This window comes from Hyla sarda, chromosome 4, assembly GCF_029499605.1.
Source record: "Hyla sarda isolate aHylSar1 chromosome 4, aHylSar1.hap1, whole genome shotgun sequence".
Taxonomy (NCBI): Eukaryota; Metazoa; Chordata; class Amphibia; order Anura; family Hylidae; genus Hyla; species Hyla sarda.
Genome location: NC_079192.1, coordinates 165,894,015 through 165,911,932, shown reverse-complemented (window position 1 = coordinate 165,911,932; position 17,918 = coordinate 165,894,015). Strand labels below are relative to the sequence as shown.

Sequence of the window (17,918 nt, the reverse complement as noted above, 5' to 3'; positions counted from 1 at the left end):
GCTAAAGGGTTAATAGAGCGCGGCGCCGCGATCGGCGCTGCGCGCTATTAGAGGCGGGTCCCGGCTTCACTATGACGCCGGGCCCGCCATGATATGACGCGGGGTTACTGTGTAACCCCGCGTTATATCAGAAGAGCAGGACCAAGGACGTACCGGTACGTCCTTGGTCCTTAAGGGGTTAATCGAATTAAAGATCTAAATAAAAACACGTTTTTCACACCAAAAGACACTGACACCTCCACAGATCACAATGTAAAAATTATTTTACCCTATAATAACGAACACAAAAAAATTGAAAAATTCATAAACAAACACTGGCACTTAATTAAGCAAGTCAAAGACATTGGTATATTGCTGCCAGATCGTCCCCCTATAGTTTATACGAAAGCCCCTAATCTAGACATAACCAAAGCCCCTAGTGTTAAATCTCCTCCTAAAATCCAAAGTAACTCCAAAACATGGTTCTTCTTTGTAACTTCTTTGTAAGTTTATTTTTTTTTGCAATATACATGTGTTATATGTTTTGGCAGCATGTGTGTGTTTTTCTTACCTGTTTGTTGGGCAGAAATTTTGTAGTTCAGAGGGTTTTCTTTTACTGTTGTCCACAGTTCTGAGTTTGTGGTGGACAAGATGTCACAGCTTTTTTTTTTCTCTCTGTCTGCATGAGAGGAATAAGCCACGCCCCCTTATCTCATCCAGCTGAGTACACAGCTCCTCACTTCCCCTCCCCCCCTGCTCTGTATTCTAAGGATGCAGGTCTGCACAGGAGAAGGAACACAGAGAAGATAAGTGTTATCTGAAGGGGAGGATGAGAAGGGGCACGGGCTGGGGATGTATGGACTGCAGGGGAATAAATCTCATACTGGGAATGATCTCTATAAGTGAAGGGGGAGGGGGGGGGACTCCTGAATGACAGATGCTGGGAGTTGTAGTCCCTGTTGTGTGTGTGTGTGTGTGTATACTACTGTTTACAAACCAGTGCGCCTCCAGCTGTTGCAAAACTACAACTCCCAGCATGCCCTGACAGACTTTGGGCATGCTGGGAGTTGTAGATTTGCAACAGCTGGAGGCACATTGGTTGGGAAACACTGTTCTAGCCTATTCAGCATACACATCATGTTACACCAGTGTTTCCCAACCAGTGTGCCTCCAGCTGTTGCAAAACTACAACTCCTAGCATGCCCAAAGGCTATCAGGGCATGCTGGGAGTTGTAGTTTTGCAACACCTGGAGGCACCCTGGTTGGGAAACACTGGTGTATGCCCTATAGAGGTGTGGTGAATTACAACCCCCAGGAGACTACATAGGCAGCATGCTGGTGTTATACCACAGACTGAAGACTTTTGAATGACATGCCGTGAGTTGTAGTCCCTTTTGTGTGTGTATGCCAGTGTATCCCAACCAAGGCTGATTATATTAGTGTGCTGTGTATAGGGGGCTGACCTGGGAAAATAGTAGGATGGGTAAAGGGCGGAACAAACAAACAACAAAAAAAAAGGAGCCGCCCCAAACCAACAAGGCATGTGGCATGCTGGGATTTGTAGTTTTCAGCACAGCAAGAAACAGGAAATAGAAGCAAAGTTAGGAAAACAAAGTGGGGGATAAAAAGACAACAAAGAACAGAAACAGAGTAGGCTAAACAACAAGAATAGAAATGAAACAAAACAAATATGGGTAAGTCAAAAACGGAAAAACACCTTGACCACTGGAGTACCCCTTTAATGACCATATTTCTTGCCACACTACCGGTGAGATATACCTAATACAGTGCGGCTGCGGAAAACAATATATAAGCAGGACAAAAAGAGCACTAAAAGTAAGAATAGCTGAACATTTAACAAATATCAAGAACGGTAATTTAAAACATCCGTTATCGGCCCATTTTACTAAATTTTACAACAAAGAGTTCTCCAGTTTCTTCTATACAGGTTTACAAATTATTAGGAAAGATTGGAGAGGGGAAAGTTACATGTTTAGAATGTCCAGGGCTGAAAGCAAGAAAATTTTAGAATTCAATTCCTTGGACCCAAATGGTTTGAACTCCACCTCCGAGCTGTTTGGTTTTTTATAGTGTGTGCTTTGCTTCCCAGCATGTGTCCGTTTATATATACCGGACCCCCGCTGGAGACCAAAGCACACACTATTTGCATTTGCTTTTTCTGCATGTGGGTTATGCTGTCATCTTTATTTTGCTGTTATTATCTGTAATATATCTATTTTATATTTTTATTTTATTTTCATCTTATTGTTATCACATCTATTTTTATTTTTATCCTTTTAATTTCATTTTCATTTTGATTATTATTTTTATTTACTTTTTATTTTATTTCATTATTTTATTATTATTCTTATTTTCATTTTATTATTTTTACTTTTATCTTTATTCTTTATGTTTGTATTTTATGTATTTAACCTTTATACATACTTTTCATATATACCTGTTACATATTATATGAAAATATTCATGTTTTTACTGTATTTCATAAACAATTCACATTGTCCCTAAAGTCTATGTATATATACCGGTGTATATATATATATATTATATATATATATATCGATCCATCCCGTTTTTTTCACTATGTACCAAATTACAATTCACCTGTTCCAATTGGCATAACTATAAAAAGAACTGTGTTTCATTGACATAATATCTCTACTGAGGAAAGGGTCAATACACAAAGCACCCTGAAATGCGTCTAGAGGATTTTACCGCATTGATACCGCAATAGAGAAACTACCGCACCAATACCGCAGTTTATAGCAGGACTCTAATCCTACCTACCACCAATCCAGCTGCCTGAACCTGGTCATCACTGCTCTTACTAACATCACTTACCAGGCTGATCCTCATTGCCATTGAGCTGACATCACACGCCGAGATTCACTCCACGAGGCTTGTTTCCCATCACCGGAGCAACAACATCTATCTCCGTGATCGGCGGCATCTCTGGGTCTGTGATAGACAGACCAGCCACTGGTGCGCATGCAGTGGCGTCTCCAGCATTCATATTTAGGGGGGGCACATGGGGGGCCAGTGACAAAAGTGGGGGGGCAATGTTAAAACGTGTGTGTGTGTATATATATATACACATATATACACACACACACCATGCAGAACATGTTTAATTTACCTTACCTTACCACAATACAGACCCCTGAATCATCACCACTTACCATAAAACAGACCCCATAAACAGACCCCACTATAATACAGACCCCAGAATCAGATCCCTGCATAATAGACCCCATCCCCCTGCATAATATAGACCCCAGTCGTGTTGTGCAATAATATACATACAGTTACATTAACTGACTCACAATTCACATCTTTTATGGTCAGCGTCATCCTCTTTCCTTCTGTTCTCCATCTGGCTCAGACCGCCATGACGACTTCTTCCAGCCAAAACCCATCACTGCAGCATCTGCAAGACAAACATCTTAGTTTCTGCATTTTTTCCAGTGCCCTCTCCAGAAGTGCAGAATTCAGTGGAGTTTATTCCATTCCAAACAGTGTTACAGAGCAAGCAACTTTTCAGCGACCTGTCTTCACCTTTGCAAAGCACTAGAAGCGACGAATCGTATCCTGCTCTGTAACTCTGTTTAGAATGGAATAAACTCCACTGAACTGCACTTTATACTTTTTGGTGTGCTGAGATTGTCCTTGGATATAGGTGGCTAGCTAGGTTGGTAGGTGGCTAGCTAGGTTGGTAGGCAGCCAATTAGGTAGGTAGGTAGCTATGTAGATATGGAGGTTCATAGGTAGGTAGCAAGGTAGCTAAGTAGGTAGCCAGGTAGGTAAGTGGGTAGCTATGTATGTAGGTAGGTAGCTGGCTAGCTAGGTAATTAGGTTGCTATGTAGGTAAGTAGCTATGTAGGTAAGTAACCAGGAGGCTAAGTAGGTGGGTAGGTAGCCAGTAATAAGGTTGGAAGCCAGGTAGGGAAGTAGCCAGGCAGGTAATTAGGTAGGTTTCAAGGTAGGGAACTAGCCAGGCAGGTAACTAGGTAGGTTGCCAGGTGTCACGATTCGGCTGGCTGGAGGTGGATCCTCTGTGCCAGAGAGGGATTGGCGTGGACTGTGTTGGTGGACCGGTTCTAAGTTGCTACTGGTATTCACCAGAGCCCGCCGCAAAGCGGGATGGTCTTGCAGCGGCGGTAGCAACCAGGTCGTATCCACCAGCAACGGCTCAACCTCTCTGACTGCTGAAGTTTGGCGCGGTACAAGGGAGTAGACAAGAGCAAGGTCGGACGTAGCAGAAGGTCAGGGCAGGCAGCAAGGATCGTAGTCAGGGGCAACGGCAGGAGGTCTGGAACACAGGCTAGGAACACACAAGGAAACGCTTTCACTGGCACAATGGCAACAAGATCCGGCGAGGGAGTGCAGGGGAAGTGAGGTATAAGTAGGGAGTTCACAGGTGAACACACTGATTAAGCCTGCTGCGCCAATCAGTGGCGCAGTGGCCCTTTAAATTGCAGTGACCCGGCGCGCGCGCGCCCTAAGGAGCGGGGCAGCGCGCGCCGGGACAAGACAGACGGGGAACGAGTCAGGTACGGGAGCCGGGATGCGCATCGCGAGCGGGCGCCTCCCGCATCGCGAATCGCATCCCAGCTGAGAGGGATATTGCAGCGCACCCGGTCAGCAGGTCGACCGGGGCGCTGCAAATGCGAGGATGCTGCGAGCGCTCCGGGGAGGAGCGGGGACCCGGAGCGCTCGGCGTAACAGTACCCCCCCCTTGGGTCTCCCCCTCTTCTTGGAGCCTGAGAACCTGAGGATAAGACTTTTGTCTAGAATGTTGTCCTCAGGTTCCCAGGATCTCTCTTCTGGGCCACAGCCCTCCCAATCCACCAAAAAAAATCTTTTCTTTATGACAGTCTTGGAGGCCAGAATCTCCTTCACGGAGAAGACGTCAGAAGAACCGGAAACAGGAGTGGGGGAAACAAGTTTGGGAGAGAAGCGGTTAATGACGAGTGGTTTAAGGAGAGAGACATGGAAGGCATTGGGAATACGAAGAGAAGGAGGAAGAAGGAGTTTGTAAGAGACAGGGTTAATCTGGCACAAGACTTTGAAAGGGCCAAGATAGCGTGGTCCCAGTTTGTAACTGGGGACACGAAAGCGGACATATCTAGCGGAGAGCCATACCTTGTCTCCGGGAGCAAAAATGGGGGGAGTTCTTCTTTTCTTATCGGCAAATCTTTTCATCCGGGATGAAGCCTGTAAAAGAGAATTTTGGGTCTCTTTCCATATGGTGGAAAGATCACGAGTCACTTCATCCACAGCGGGAAAACCAGAGGGAAAGGGAGTAGGGAGGGGGGGGAGAGAGGGTGACGGCCGTACACCACGAAAAATGGGGATTTTGCAGAAGATTCGGAGACTCTGAAGTTGTATGAGAATTCGGCCCATGGTAGAAGATCTGCCCAGTCATCCTGGCGGGAGGAAACAAAATGCCGTAAATAGTCACCCAGGACCTGATTAATTCTTTCTACTTGCCCATTAGATTGGGGATGATAAGAAGAAGAGAAGTTTAATTTGATCTTGAGCTGTTTACAGAGGGCCCTCCAGAATTTAGACACGAATTGGACGCCTCTATACGAGACGATATGCGTGGGTAAACCGTGAAGGCGAAAAATGTGTACAAAAAATTGCTTTGCCAACTGAGGCGCTGAAGGAAGACCAGGAAGAGGAATAAAATGTGCCATCTTGGAAAATCGATCAACGACCACCCAAACAACTGTGTTGCCACGGGATGAGGGTAAGTCCGTAATAAAGTCCATACCAATCTGTGACCAAGGCTGTTCGGGGACAGGCAGAGGATGAAGGAGGCCAGCAGGCTTCTGGCGAGGAGTCTAATCCCGGGCACAGACCGTACAGGCCCGCAAAAAATCAACAACATCAGTCTCCAGAGTCGGCCACCAATAAAAACGAGAGATGAGTTGCAAGGATTTTTTGATGCCCGCATGGCCTGCGAGGTGGGAGGAGTGTCCCCATTTGAGAATCCCGAGACGCTGGCGTGGAGAAACGAAGGTCTTCCCTGGAGGAGTTTGCCTGATGGAGGCTGGAGAAGTGGAGATCAGACAGTCCGGAGGAATGATGTGTTGCGGAGAGACTTCTACTTCAGAGGCATCAGAAGAACGAGAGAGGGCATCGGCCCTAATGTTCTTGTCAGCAGGGCGAAAATGAATTTCAAAGTTAAAACGGGCAAAGAACAACGACCACCTGGCCTGGCGAGGGTTCAGCCGTTGGGCAGACTGGAGATAGGAGAGATTCTTGTGACCAGTGTATATGATAACTAGAAATTTTGATCCCTCCAGCAGGTGCCTCCATTCCTCAAGCGCCAATTTAATGGCCAGTAGTTCTCGATCCCCGATGGAGTAATTTCTCTCCGCCGGGGAGAAGGTCCTAGAAAAAAAAACACAAGTCACAGCATGCCCGGAAGAATTTTTTTGTAGAAGGACAGCTCCAGCTCCCACTGAGGAGGCATCTACCTCCAATAGGAAGGGTTTAGCTGGGTCAGGTCTGGAGAGCACGGGAGCAGAAGAAAAGGCAGACTTGAGATGTTTAAATGCGTCTTCCGCTTGGGGAGACCAGGACTTAGGATTGGCATTTTTCTTGGTTAAAGCCACGATAGGAGCCACAATAGTGGAAAAGTGTGGAATAAACTGTCTGTAATAATTGGCGAACCCCAAAAAACTTTGGATAGCACGGAGTCCGGAGGGGCGTGGCCAATCTAAGACGGCAGAGAGTTTATCTGGGTCCATTTGTAGTCCCTGGCCAGAGACCAAGTATCCTAGGAAAGGAAGAGATTGACATTCAAAGAGACATTTCTCCATTTTGGCATAAAGTTGATTGTCCCGAAGTCTCTGAAGAACCATGCGGACATGCTGGCGGTGTTCTTCTAAGTTGGCAGAAAAAATCAGGATATCATCCAGATAAACCACAACACAGGAATATAGGAGATCACGAAAAATTTCATTAACAAAGTCTTGGAAGACAGCAGGGGCGTTGCAAAGGCCAAAGGGCATGACCAGATACTCAAAGTGTCCATCTCTGGTGTTAAATGCGGTCTTCCATTCGTCCCCCTCCCTGATGCGGATGAGATTATAAGCACCTCTTAAGTCCAGTTTGGTAAAGATGTGGGCACCTTGTAAGCGATCAAAGAGTTCCGAGATAAGAGGTAAGGGGTAGCGTTTTTTTACCGTGATTTTATTAAGTCCGCGGTAATCAATGCAAGGACGTAGGGAGCCATCTTTTTTGGACACAAAAAAAAATCCAGCTCCGGCAGGGGAGGAGGACTTGCGGATAAACCCCTTTTTTAAATTCTCCTGGATGTACTCCGACATGGCTAGAGTCTCTGGAGCAGACAGAGGATAGATTCTGCCCCGGGGTGGAGTAGTACCCGGGAGGAGGTCAATAGGACAGTCATAAGGCCTGTGAGGAGGTAAAGTCTCAGCTTGCTTTTTGCAAAAAACGTCAGCATAGTCCATATAAGCCTTAGGAAGACCGGATACAGGAGGAACCACAGGGTCACGGCAAGGAGTACTGGGAACCGGTTTAAGACAGTCCTTGTGACAAGAAGTACCCCAGTTCTTGATTTCTCCTGTGGACCAATCAAGGGTTGGGGAATGGCGTTGAAGCCACGGTAATCCAAGAAGAATTTCACAAGTGCAGTTGGAGAGGACCAAAAATTAAATTTTTTCGTGATGAGGTCCGATGCACATTAGGAGAGGTTCCATGCGGTAACGCACGGTACAGTCCAATCTTTCGTTGTTAACAGAATTGATGTAGAGGGGTCTGGCGAGACTGGTCACCGGGATGTTGAACCTGTTGATGAGAGAGGCCAAAACAAAATTTCCTGCAGATCCGGAATCCAAGAAGGCCATAGCAGAGAAGGAGAAGGTAGAGGAAGATATCCGCACAGGCACAGTAAGGCGTGGAGAAGCAGAGTTGACATCAAGAACTGTCTCACCTTTGTGCGGAGTCAGCATACGTCTTTCCAGGCGGGGAGGACGGATAGGACAATCTTTCAAGAAGTTTTCGGTACCGGCACAGTACAGGCATAGATTCTCCATGCGGCGTCGTGTCCTCTCTTGAGGTGTCAAGCGAGACCGGTCAACTTGCATAGCCTCCACGGCAGGAGGCACAGGAACGGATTGCAGAGGACCAGAGGAGAGAGGAGCCGAGGAGAGAAACCGCCTCGTGCGAACAAAGTCCATATCCTGGCGGAGCTCCTGACGCTTTTCGGAAAAACGCATGTCAATGCGGGTGGCAAGATGAATAAGTTCATGCAGGTTAGCAGGAATTTCTCGTGCGGCCAGCACATCTTTAATGTTGCTGGATAGGCCTTTTTTAAAGGTCGCGCAGAGGGCCTCATTATTCCAGGATAATTCGGAGGCAAGAGTACGGAATTGGATGGCGTACTCGCCAACAGAAGAATTACCCTGGACCAGGTTCAGCAGGGCAGTCTCAGCAGAAGAGGCTCGGGCAGGTTCCTCAAAGACACTTCGGATCTCCGTGAAGAAGGAGTGTACAGAGGCAGTGACAGGGTCATTGCGGTCCCAGAGCGGTGTGGCCCATGACAGAGCTTTCCCAGACAGAAGGCTGACGAAAGCCACCTTAGACCTTTCAGTAGGAAACTGGTTCGACATCATCTCCAAGTGCAGGGAACATTGCAAAAGAAAACCACGGTAAAACTTAGAGTCCCCATCAAATTTATCCGGCAAGGATAGTCGTAGGCCGGAAGCGGCCACTCGCTGCGGAGGAGGTGCAGGAGCTGGCGGAGGAGATGGCTGCTGGAGCTGAGGTAATAGCTGCTGTAGCATCACGGTCAGTTGAGACAGCTGGTGGCCTTGTTGCGCTATCTGTTGCGACTGCTGGGCGACCACCGTGGTGAGGTCGGCGACAACTGGCAGTGGGACTTCAGCGGGATCCATGGCCGGATCTACTGTCACGATTCGGCTGGCTGGAGGTGGATCCTCTGTGCCAGAGAGGGATTGGCGTGGACCGTGTTGGTGGACTGGTTCTAAGTTGCTACTGGTATTCACCAGAGCCCGCCGCAAAGCGGGATGGTCATGCAGCGGCGGTAGCAACCAGGTCGTATCCACCAGCAACGGCTCAACCTCTCTGACTGCTGAAGATAGGCGCGGTACAAGGGAGTAGACAAGAGCAAGGTCGGACGTAGCAGAAGTTCAGGGCAGGCAGCAAGGATCGTAGTCAGGGGCAACGGCAGGAGGTCTGGAACACAGGCTAGGAACACGCAAGGAAACGCTTTCACTGGCACAATGGCAACAAGATCCGGCGAGGGAGTGCAGGGGAAGTGAGGTATAAGTAGGGAGTTCACAGGTGAACACACTGATTAAGCCTGCTGCGCCAATCAGTGGCGCAGTGGCCCTTTAAATTGCAGAGACCCGGCGCGCGCGTGCCCTAAGGAGCGGGGCCGCGCGCGCCGGGATAAGACAGACGGGGAACGAGTCAGGTACGGGAGCCGGGATGCGCATCGCGAGAGGGCGCCTCCCGCATCGCGAATCGCATCCCGGCTGAGAGGGATATTGCAGCGCACCCGGTCAGCAGGTCTGACCGGGGCGCTGCAAATGCGAGGATGCTGCGAGCGCTCCGGGGAGGAGCGGGGACCCGGAGCGCTCGGCGTAACACCAGGTAGGGAAGTAGCCAAGCAGGTAATTGGGTAGGTAGCCAGGTAGGGAAGTAGCCAGTGCTCCTTCACATCATCACCCCCCCTCTCACCTACACCCCCCTCACCTCCTCCACATCATCACCCCCCTCTCCTCCTCCACATCATCACCCCCCTCTCACCTACACCACCCTCTCCTCCTCCACATCATCACCCCCCTCTCCTCCTCCACATCATCACCCCCCTCTCACCTACACCCCCCTCTCCTCCTCCACATCATCACCCCCCTCTCACCTACACCCCCCTCTCCTCCTCCACATCATCACCCCCCTCTCACCTGCACACAACCCACCTCACCTCCTCCACATCATCACCCCCCTCTCCTCCTCCACATCATCACCCCCCTCTCCTCCTCCACATCACCCCCCTCTCCTCCTCCACATCATCACCCCCCTCTCCTCCTCCACATCATCACCCCCATCTCACCTGCACATAATCACCCCCCTCTCACCTACACCACCCTCTCCTCCTCCACATCATCACCCCCCTCTCCTCCTCCACATCATCACCCCCCTCTCACCTACACCCCCCTCTCCTCCTCCACATCATCACCCCCCTCTCACCTACACCCCCCTCTCCTCCTCCACATCATCACCCCCCTCTCACCTGCACACAACCCCCCTCACCTCCTCCACATCATCACCCCCCTCTCCTCCTCCACATCATCACCCCCCTCTCCACCTCCACATCACCCCCCTCTCCTCCTCCACATCACCCCCCTCTCCTCCTCCACAACATCACCCCCATCACCTCCTCCACATCATCGCCCCCCTCTCCTCCTCCACATCATCACTCCCCTCTCCTCCTTCACATCATCAGCCCCCTCTCCTCCTCCACATCATCACCCCCCCTCCTCCTCCACATCATCACCCCCCTCTCACCTCCACATCATCAGCTCCCTCTCCTCCTCCACATCATCAGCCCCCTCTCCTCCTCCACATCATCGCCCCCCTCTCCTCCTCCACATCATCACTCCCCTCTCCTTCTTCACATCATCAGCCCCCTCTCCTCCTCCACATCATCACCCCCCTCCTCCTCCACATCATCACCCCCCTCTCACCTGCACACAACCCCCCTCACCTCCTCCACATCATCACCCCCTCACCTCCTCCACATCATTGCCCCCTCTCATCTCCTCCACATCATCACCCCCCTCACCTGCACACACACCCTCACCCCTCCACATCATCACCCCCCTCACCCCTCCACATCATCCCCCCTCACCTCCTCCTTATTTCAATTTAAAACCATCATGTATCAGTTTTTTCTGGTATTAGTCTAGAGGTGACTGGTTCCCATTTGTTTTACTTTAAATTCTTCAATTGTCCTTTGTGGTATAGGTACTATCCATTCATACCTGGACTAAATTTTTGTGAGCTGCACTCCCCTATCTTTTTCTCTTTTCTGATTTGTATTTAAAAATCTTAATCCTTCCAGTACTTATCAGCTGTTTTTGAGTTTCTTTTCAGTTTGACCACAGTGCTGTCTGCTGACACCTCTGTCCATTTTAGGAACTGTCCGGATTGCTATTGGGATTTGCTCCTACTCTGGACAGTTCCTGACATGGACAGAGGTGTCAGCAGAGAGCACTGTGGTCAGACAGAAAAGAAATTCAAAATGAAATGAACTTCCTCTGGAACATATACCAGCTGATAAGTACTGGAAGAGTTAAGATTTTCAAATAGAAGTAATTTACAAATCTGTTTAACTTTCCGGCACCAGTTGATTTAAAAAAATGTTTTTCAGTGGAGTACCCCTTTAAGTTGCTGTTGTGGGACAGTTGCAGGAATGCAAATCTGCACTAGATCTTGTGTCCTGTGGTGTGGATTTGCTGCTGTGTACAGGAGCTGGGACAACTGTTAATTACCTTGTTATTCATTATTTTTTTTATTGTTTAAAAGCAGTAAATGTACTGACTCATGCAATAAACAGAATTTATCATTTATACTGACCAGTGAACATCATAAAAAGGAAAATCCCTTAAAGGGGTACTCCACTGCTCAGCATTTGGAACAAACTGTTCCCAACGCTGGAGCTGGGAGCTCGTGATGTCATAGCCCTGCCCACTCATGACATCACACCCTGCCCCCTCAATGCAAGTCTATGGGAGGGCGTGTGACAGCCGTCACACCCCTCCCTTAGACTTGCATTGAGGGGGCCGGTCGTGATGTCATGAGGGGGTGGGGCTATGACATCTCGAGCTCCCGGCGCCGGCTCCAGCATTCAGAACAATTTGTTCCAAATGCTGAGCAGCGGAGTACCCCTTTAACAATGTTAGAATTGCGCACAGTTGACTTCATGAATTTTTTTTCCTTGTGCAATGCATGATATGTAAAATAAACAGTACCATTGAAAAGTACAACTCATCCTGCCAAAAATTAGCTTTTATATGGCTTTCTCAACAGAATAAAAAAGTCTTTCAGAAAGTGAAGAGGGAACACACACAAAGTGCAGCCACCTAAAATAGCTGCGTTCAAAAAAGGTTAAAGAAAAACAAATAAAATTGAAAGCCTTACTTACCACACATACAAGACACCCAAACATGAAAGTGTCCTGTGCAATGTTATTTTTGTTTTATAATATGTTCTTTTGTGGCTTATACCCATGTTGTTTTCATTTAAGGAACACAACTGACTGTGAACACTCAGCGGATGTTATGCTCCACTCTCTCCATAAGTACCCAGAAAATAACATGTTTTTAGGTAAAGTTGTAACATTATATTACTAAAATATACGGTAAATATAATGTTAATTTTATAGCTTAAACTTTGATTTAAAAAAAGGAAGAAAAAAAAAAAAGACTTAGAGGGTTGTCTGGGTAGGGAGAGTTTTTTTATATGTTGCTCAGGCTGCAGGGAAAATAACAATACTTAACTGGCCTGATCCCCATGCTGCTGAAGGTATCCCGAGCATCTGTTCCCCACCCATGGTTCTCTTCTTTGAAGTACTTGTGATATGTAATGTGACAGCAAATGCCCTCTCAGTGAGGCAAACAAAGAGGAGGCAGCAAAAACTGGATACTTGGGAAACTGGCAGCGATGATGAGAGGGCCAGGTATGTATACTTATTTTCATTGCAGCCTAGCAATATATCCAAAAACCCAACCTACCAGATAACCCCTATAAGAAAATACATAAACAATAAATGATTATATATATATAATATATATTACTGTAATGAGAAACATTACATTACTACAGTTTTTGTCATGTTTCCAGCATTCTAAGAATGTTCACACCTGATTAATTATGTCTTTTCATTAGTTGTTGCTTGATTTTTAGGTAATCTGGGCCGTTTCATTAAAAAAACGCATTAATGCAAACCTGTTACGTTGAAAATGCAGTTTAATATGCAGGCATCATGTTACAGGGCAGGAGGAGCTGAGTGGACTGATCTATAGTTTTGCAAATTATATAGAATAACTTGATTTATTGATCTAAACACTGCACATTCTTGGTTAAATAGTCCAGTGGGTGGTCCTGACAGTCACCTTTGTATGTAAATTCATACAGGGAAAGTTGTCAATCACTTATTAGGGCCACTTACTGGACTCCTACGCCCAGAATGAGCTGAAATCTAGATCAATAATTATAAATTAGGCTAAATAATTTCCCATTGAATAAAACAAACTGGAAATGTTGCTCCCTAGATGAAAATGGAGCTCAGCATTAAACCAATGAATCTGTCCATCAAAGCTGTCCTTTGGTGTGGTTGCGTTGGGTAAAAAAAAAAAAAAAACGCTGCATGCAAATGTTTTAGGTTTTTCATAATTTTATTTTTAGGAATACCTAGCATACAGTAAACACAGGACATGTTCAGTATTCTAAAATACACACAGATATTTCACACACATACACAATATGAATACTGTTCATACACCATACTTAATAACATAGTTTACATATAATGTACATACACACACACTGCACATGCATAAATACCCTACATACACAAACATACTCTACATACCCCTATACACCTGCTGTCCTCACCCTTCTGTAACTGACTGGTGTAATCCTAGGGGTATAAGACTTCACTGATGCTCCATGAAGGATCCCCCTGAATGTTTCCCAAGGCTCCCTCTAGTTTTATGCCCATTTGAGAAAAAATGGGGCAGAGGAAAGCTATTGCATATCAACCAAGACACAGAAAAAGAGAGGGATATTTGGCAATAGAAGTGTCCCTGTCATTAAAAAAATCTTTTGACATGTCACAGAGACATGTCAAAAGTTTTGATCAGTCATGTCTTAGTGCTAAGACCCCCCTTAATCATTGGACTGAGCAAGGAAAAGCGCTCTTCACTACCCAGCTTGCAGCAGTCTCCACCCTGTTTCACAGGATGGTCCTATAATAAGTATAAGGGTCCGTCCAGCAAAGCAGGAAAGATCCCTGCGAGATGGAGAGTGAAGAACACTTCCATGCTCTTCTTCCTGTTCTTTCTCTTGATTACTGGAGGTCTCAGTACTGAGACCCTAAGTGATCAAAACTTTCAACATGTTACATGTAAAAAGTTTTTTGAAATGAGAAGGGCTATGGCAAAGGGAGAGGAAAGCCACAGTCAGACAGCTCTGGCACTGGTTTATCCCTCCCACAGCAATAGGGCCGGGCAGTAAAAATTCAAAGTGCTTCTCTACACTGACATCATACGGCAGTGGAAAATCAGGAGGCTGCCATGCATCTTAAGGCTCATGCACACTATGCAAATTCCTCTCAGAATTATTCAGATTGGAACTCTCTTTGAAGCCTCTGCAGTACTGAGAGCAGCAGAATCCCACTAAAAAGAATGGTTGGCAGCTGCAAGCGGAATTTCCATAGACTTTAGTCTAAGATGTAACTAGCTTTTAAAGTTGCGCTGAGGAGGCATCAGGGCCGGAACACAGTGAGTGAGTTTAGAGAACAGAGCTCAAGGAAGGAACATGGGATTGCCCCCCTGAGACAAGAGGCATGATATGCCCTGTGCTATCTGCAGACCCTGCATGATGTCCCGGAAAGTGATATTATAATAAGGTGGTGAGTGGTTTGGTCATTAATGGGCCTCCTGGATGCCTCATTTCTTAGGTCGCTGAACAGACCACCTGTAAGATAATTTGCCATTGGCAAGAACAATAGGAATCATGATTAAATAAAAGCTATGGGTGCATTTACATCTTGGATTGCGTATACAGTAGCCACATATGACGGGGGAATTTTAAAACTGCCTCCTGCCGTACCTGTCATGACTGTCGGGGGTAGGACAGGGAGAGTGAGCCCTAACCTGTCCCTAATAACACTGTCCCAGCCAACTTGCCCATCCGCCCTAAACGGCAGATGGACAACCACGGTGCCGGTCCCTACCTGAGCTAAAGTGCAGTGGGCAAAAAAATCTAATAACAATGAACAAAGCAAAATACAGAATATAAATACAACAAACAGGGCTGAATATAGTGTACTAACAAACAGTTCAGAAACCTGAATCCAGATGACGGCAAATATAAATAAATGAACTAGACAAGGTAAAGAATGAGTAAACAGCAGAAACCAGGAAATGCAGGGGATGAACAAAAGAACTGAATGTTAAACACTAAATTGATCAGGAACATAGAACACTGTTCACACTGGACTAAGATGACTAATATGAACAGATTAAGTTCAGAGGACACAGATCAGTGAGTAAGCACAGAGGACACTATAGACCAATGGTAAAGCACAGAGGAAATACTAGATCATTGATCATGTACTCTATGATCAGTGCATGTACTATAAACTCTAAAGATCAGCAATGAAGAACTCTATAAAAACGGTTACAAGAAAACCAAACTCTACAACGTGGAGGAACACAGGTCAGGATACTCAGTGTGAACACAGACTAAGTAACAAGGGACAAGTAAAACGGTCATTACAGTAGGGATACAGTCAGGAAGCACTCAAAATAACAGAAATAATATAAAACAAACACACACAATAAGTCTAAGTCAGCCAGCCGAGTCTTTACCAGGATATGTCAAAGGTGCCAAATCGCAAATACAAGAGAAAGGTCAGAAAGCCAAGCCCAAAAGTCAGGAATACCAGAAGATCAGGAATACAAGATATAAACGCTAGCTACTGGAGATAACCTCTTTCGCAGGCAAGGTCTGAAAAGCCAACGAGGTCACCTGACCAACCAGAAAGCTAGGCGTAGCCCAGCAACCAAAATAACAAACTATCTCAGGGATGTTTAACTCTTCGGGTTCTTACAGTATCTCTTCCAGATCAACCCAGACCACGGTTTTCAGTTCAGAAAATGAGTCGGCTGAAGACAATAGCTGACTCTGGTTGGCTCATTGAAATCAAAGGGGCATGGTGTGGATCTGGTAAGGATATGGTAGAAAGGGGGTTTTGAATTTCTCCCGCTGTATCTGGCTGTCGGAGATGTGAGTGTACCCTAGCTTATTCCAAAATCCTTTTGAAATCAATAAGGTCATCAAAAGATGTGTATTATAAATATCTTTTTTTACATGTAGTAAATTTGAGCAGCTGTATTAGTCCAGTGATGCAGATTCAAAATCAAAAATTTTTGCAGTATCTTGTAATACCTTTTTTTTATTGGACTAACAAAATTTAGTTGAGACAAGCTTTTGGGATTCTTCCCTTTATCAAGTCAAAAGCAAATCTAGCCTGTGCTGTACTGTATTCTCTTTTGCATCTCACTTTGTCCTGCTTAATTACCAGTCTCTCTCCTGCTCCCCCCTCCCTCCCCCTCCTCTTATCCTTATCTATGAATTCTAAGGGGGAGATTTATCAAAACCTGTCCAGAGGAAAAGCAGATGAGTTGCCCATAGCAACCAATCAGATCACTTCTTTCATTTTGCAAAGGCCTTGTTAAAAATGAAAGAAGCAATCTGATTGGTTGCTATGGGCAACTCTGCTAATTTTCCTCTGGACAGGTTTTGATAAATCTCCCCATATGTTCCTATAGCAGGACAATTTATGGCCTATCTCAGTGTGAATTCTCCACATCTATTGTCTTAACCCCTGCATCCAGTATTTGTGAGATGTAACCTGTGTCTTCTGCTTGTGAGCTTAGATTTGCTTTTGACTTGATAAAGGGAGGAATCCCGAAAGCTTCTCTACAAAATTCTGTTATTTCAATTAAAAAGGTATTACAAGATACTGCAACATTTTTTACATGTAAATTTGCAATTAAATGTGTTGCCACCTACCAATATTTAACGAAAAAAAATTATCACTGCATATTTTCTTATGTTTTACATTTTAAAATATGTTTTTTTTTTATACTTGGCTTCCCACAGGTTACACTTCCATTAACCAGTTAAAGAAATATCCTGGAGAACTGCATGATTTTATTCCTGACAATTCAGATTATTGTGTTTTATATGTTCATGATAAAAGCAGCGATTTTTCAGGGATTAAAACTGTACTCAAGAAATAGGTTTTTTATCTTCAACTTAAGTACAAAGCTGGTAAACCTTATTATGTTCCTTAAAGGGGTACTCCAGTGGAAAACTTTTTTTTTTTTAAATGAACTGATGCCAGAAAGCTAAACAGATTTGTAAATTACTTCTATTAAAAAAATCGTTACCCTTCCAGTACTTTTTAGCAGCTGTATGCTACAGAGGAAATTCTTTTCTTTTTGAATTTCTTTTTGTATTGTCCACAGTGCTCTCTGCTGACACCTCTGTCCGTGTCAGGAACTGTTCAGTGCAGCATAGGTTTGCTATGGGGATTTTCTCCTGCTCTGGACAGTTCCTGATACGGGCATCAGGTGTCAGCAGAGAGCACTGTGGACAAGACAAAAAAGAAATTTAAAAAGAAAATAATTTCCTCTGTAGCATACAGCTGCTAAAAAGTACTGGAAGAGTAAAGATTTTTTAATAGAAGTAATTTACAAATCTATTCAACTTTCTGGCACCAGTTGATTTAAAAATAAAAATGTTTTCCACCAGAGCACCCTTTTAAATGCTCATGCATGTATTTCAAGCCTTTGTGTGCAACACAGAACAAAACAGGTTGTGTAGGAATTGGAATAATGATTAGAAGTACTATATTTAGTTCTTGTTGTTGACTCTGTTAAAGCACATCTCACCTATAAAATAAAACTCCACATGTGTTCTTTTTAGTTCTTTAAGAAGTTAAGCCTTAGGCTATGTTCAGATGGTGGACTGTCCGCATGGAAAATTTCCGTGCGGACATTCCACCAACAGAAGAGGGCCCGAAAACATCTGCTTATAGATGGCAATGCATTTCTGTGTGGACTCTG

The 17,918-nt window shown here is 45.5% G+C and overlaps 1 protein-coding gene across 1 annotated transcript in view; it reads left to right on the top strand.

Annotated features, from left to right (window-relative positions):
* TERB2 (telomere repeat binding bouquet formation protein 2) overlaps positions 1-17,194 on the top strand; it is a 42,004-nt gene extending 24,810 nt beyond the window's left edge. The window contains exons 6-7 of the mRNA XM_056572614.1: positions 12,305-12,384; positions 16,951-17,194. Of these exons, the coding sequence (XP_056428589.1) occupies positions 12,305-12,384; positions 16,951-17,090 (220 nt within the window). The 3' untranslated portion in view covers positions 17,091-17,194. The remainder of the gene's footprint in view (positions 1-12,304; positions 12,385-16,950) is intronic.
* Positions 17,195-17,918: the final 724 nt, after the last annotated feature.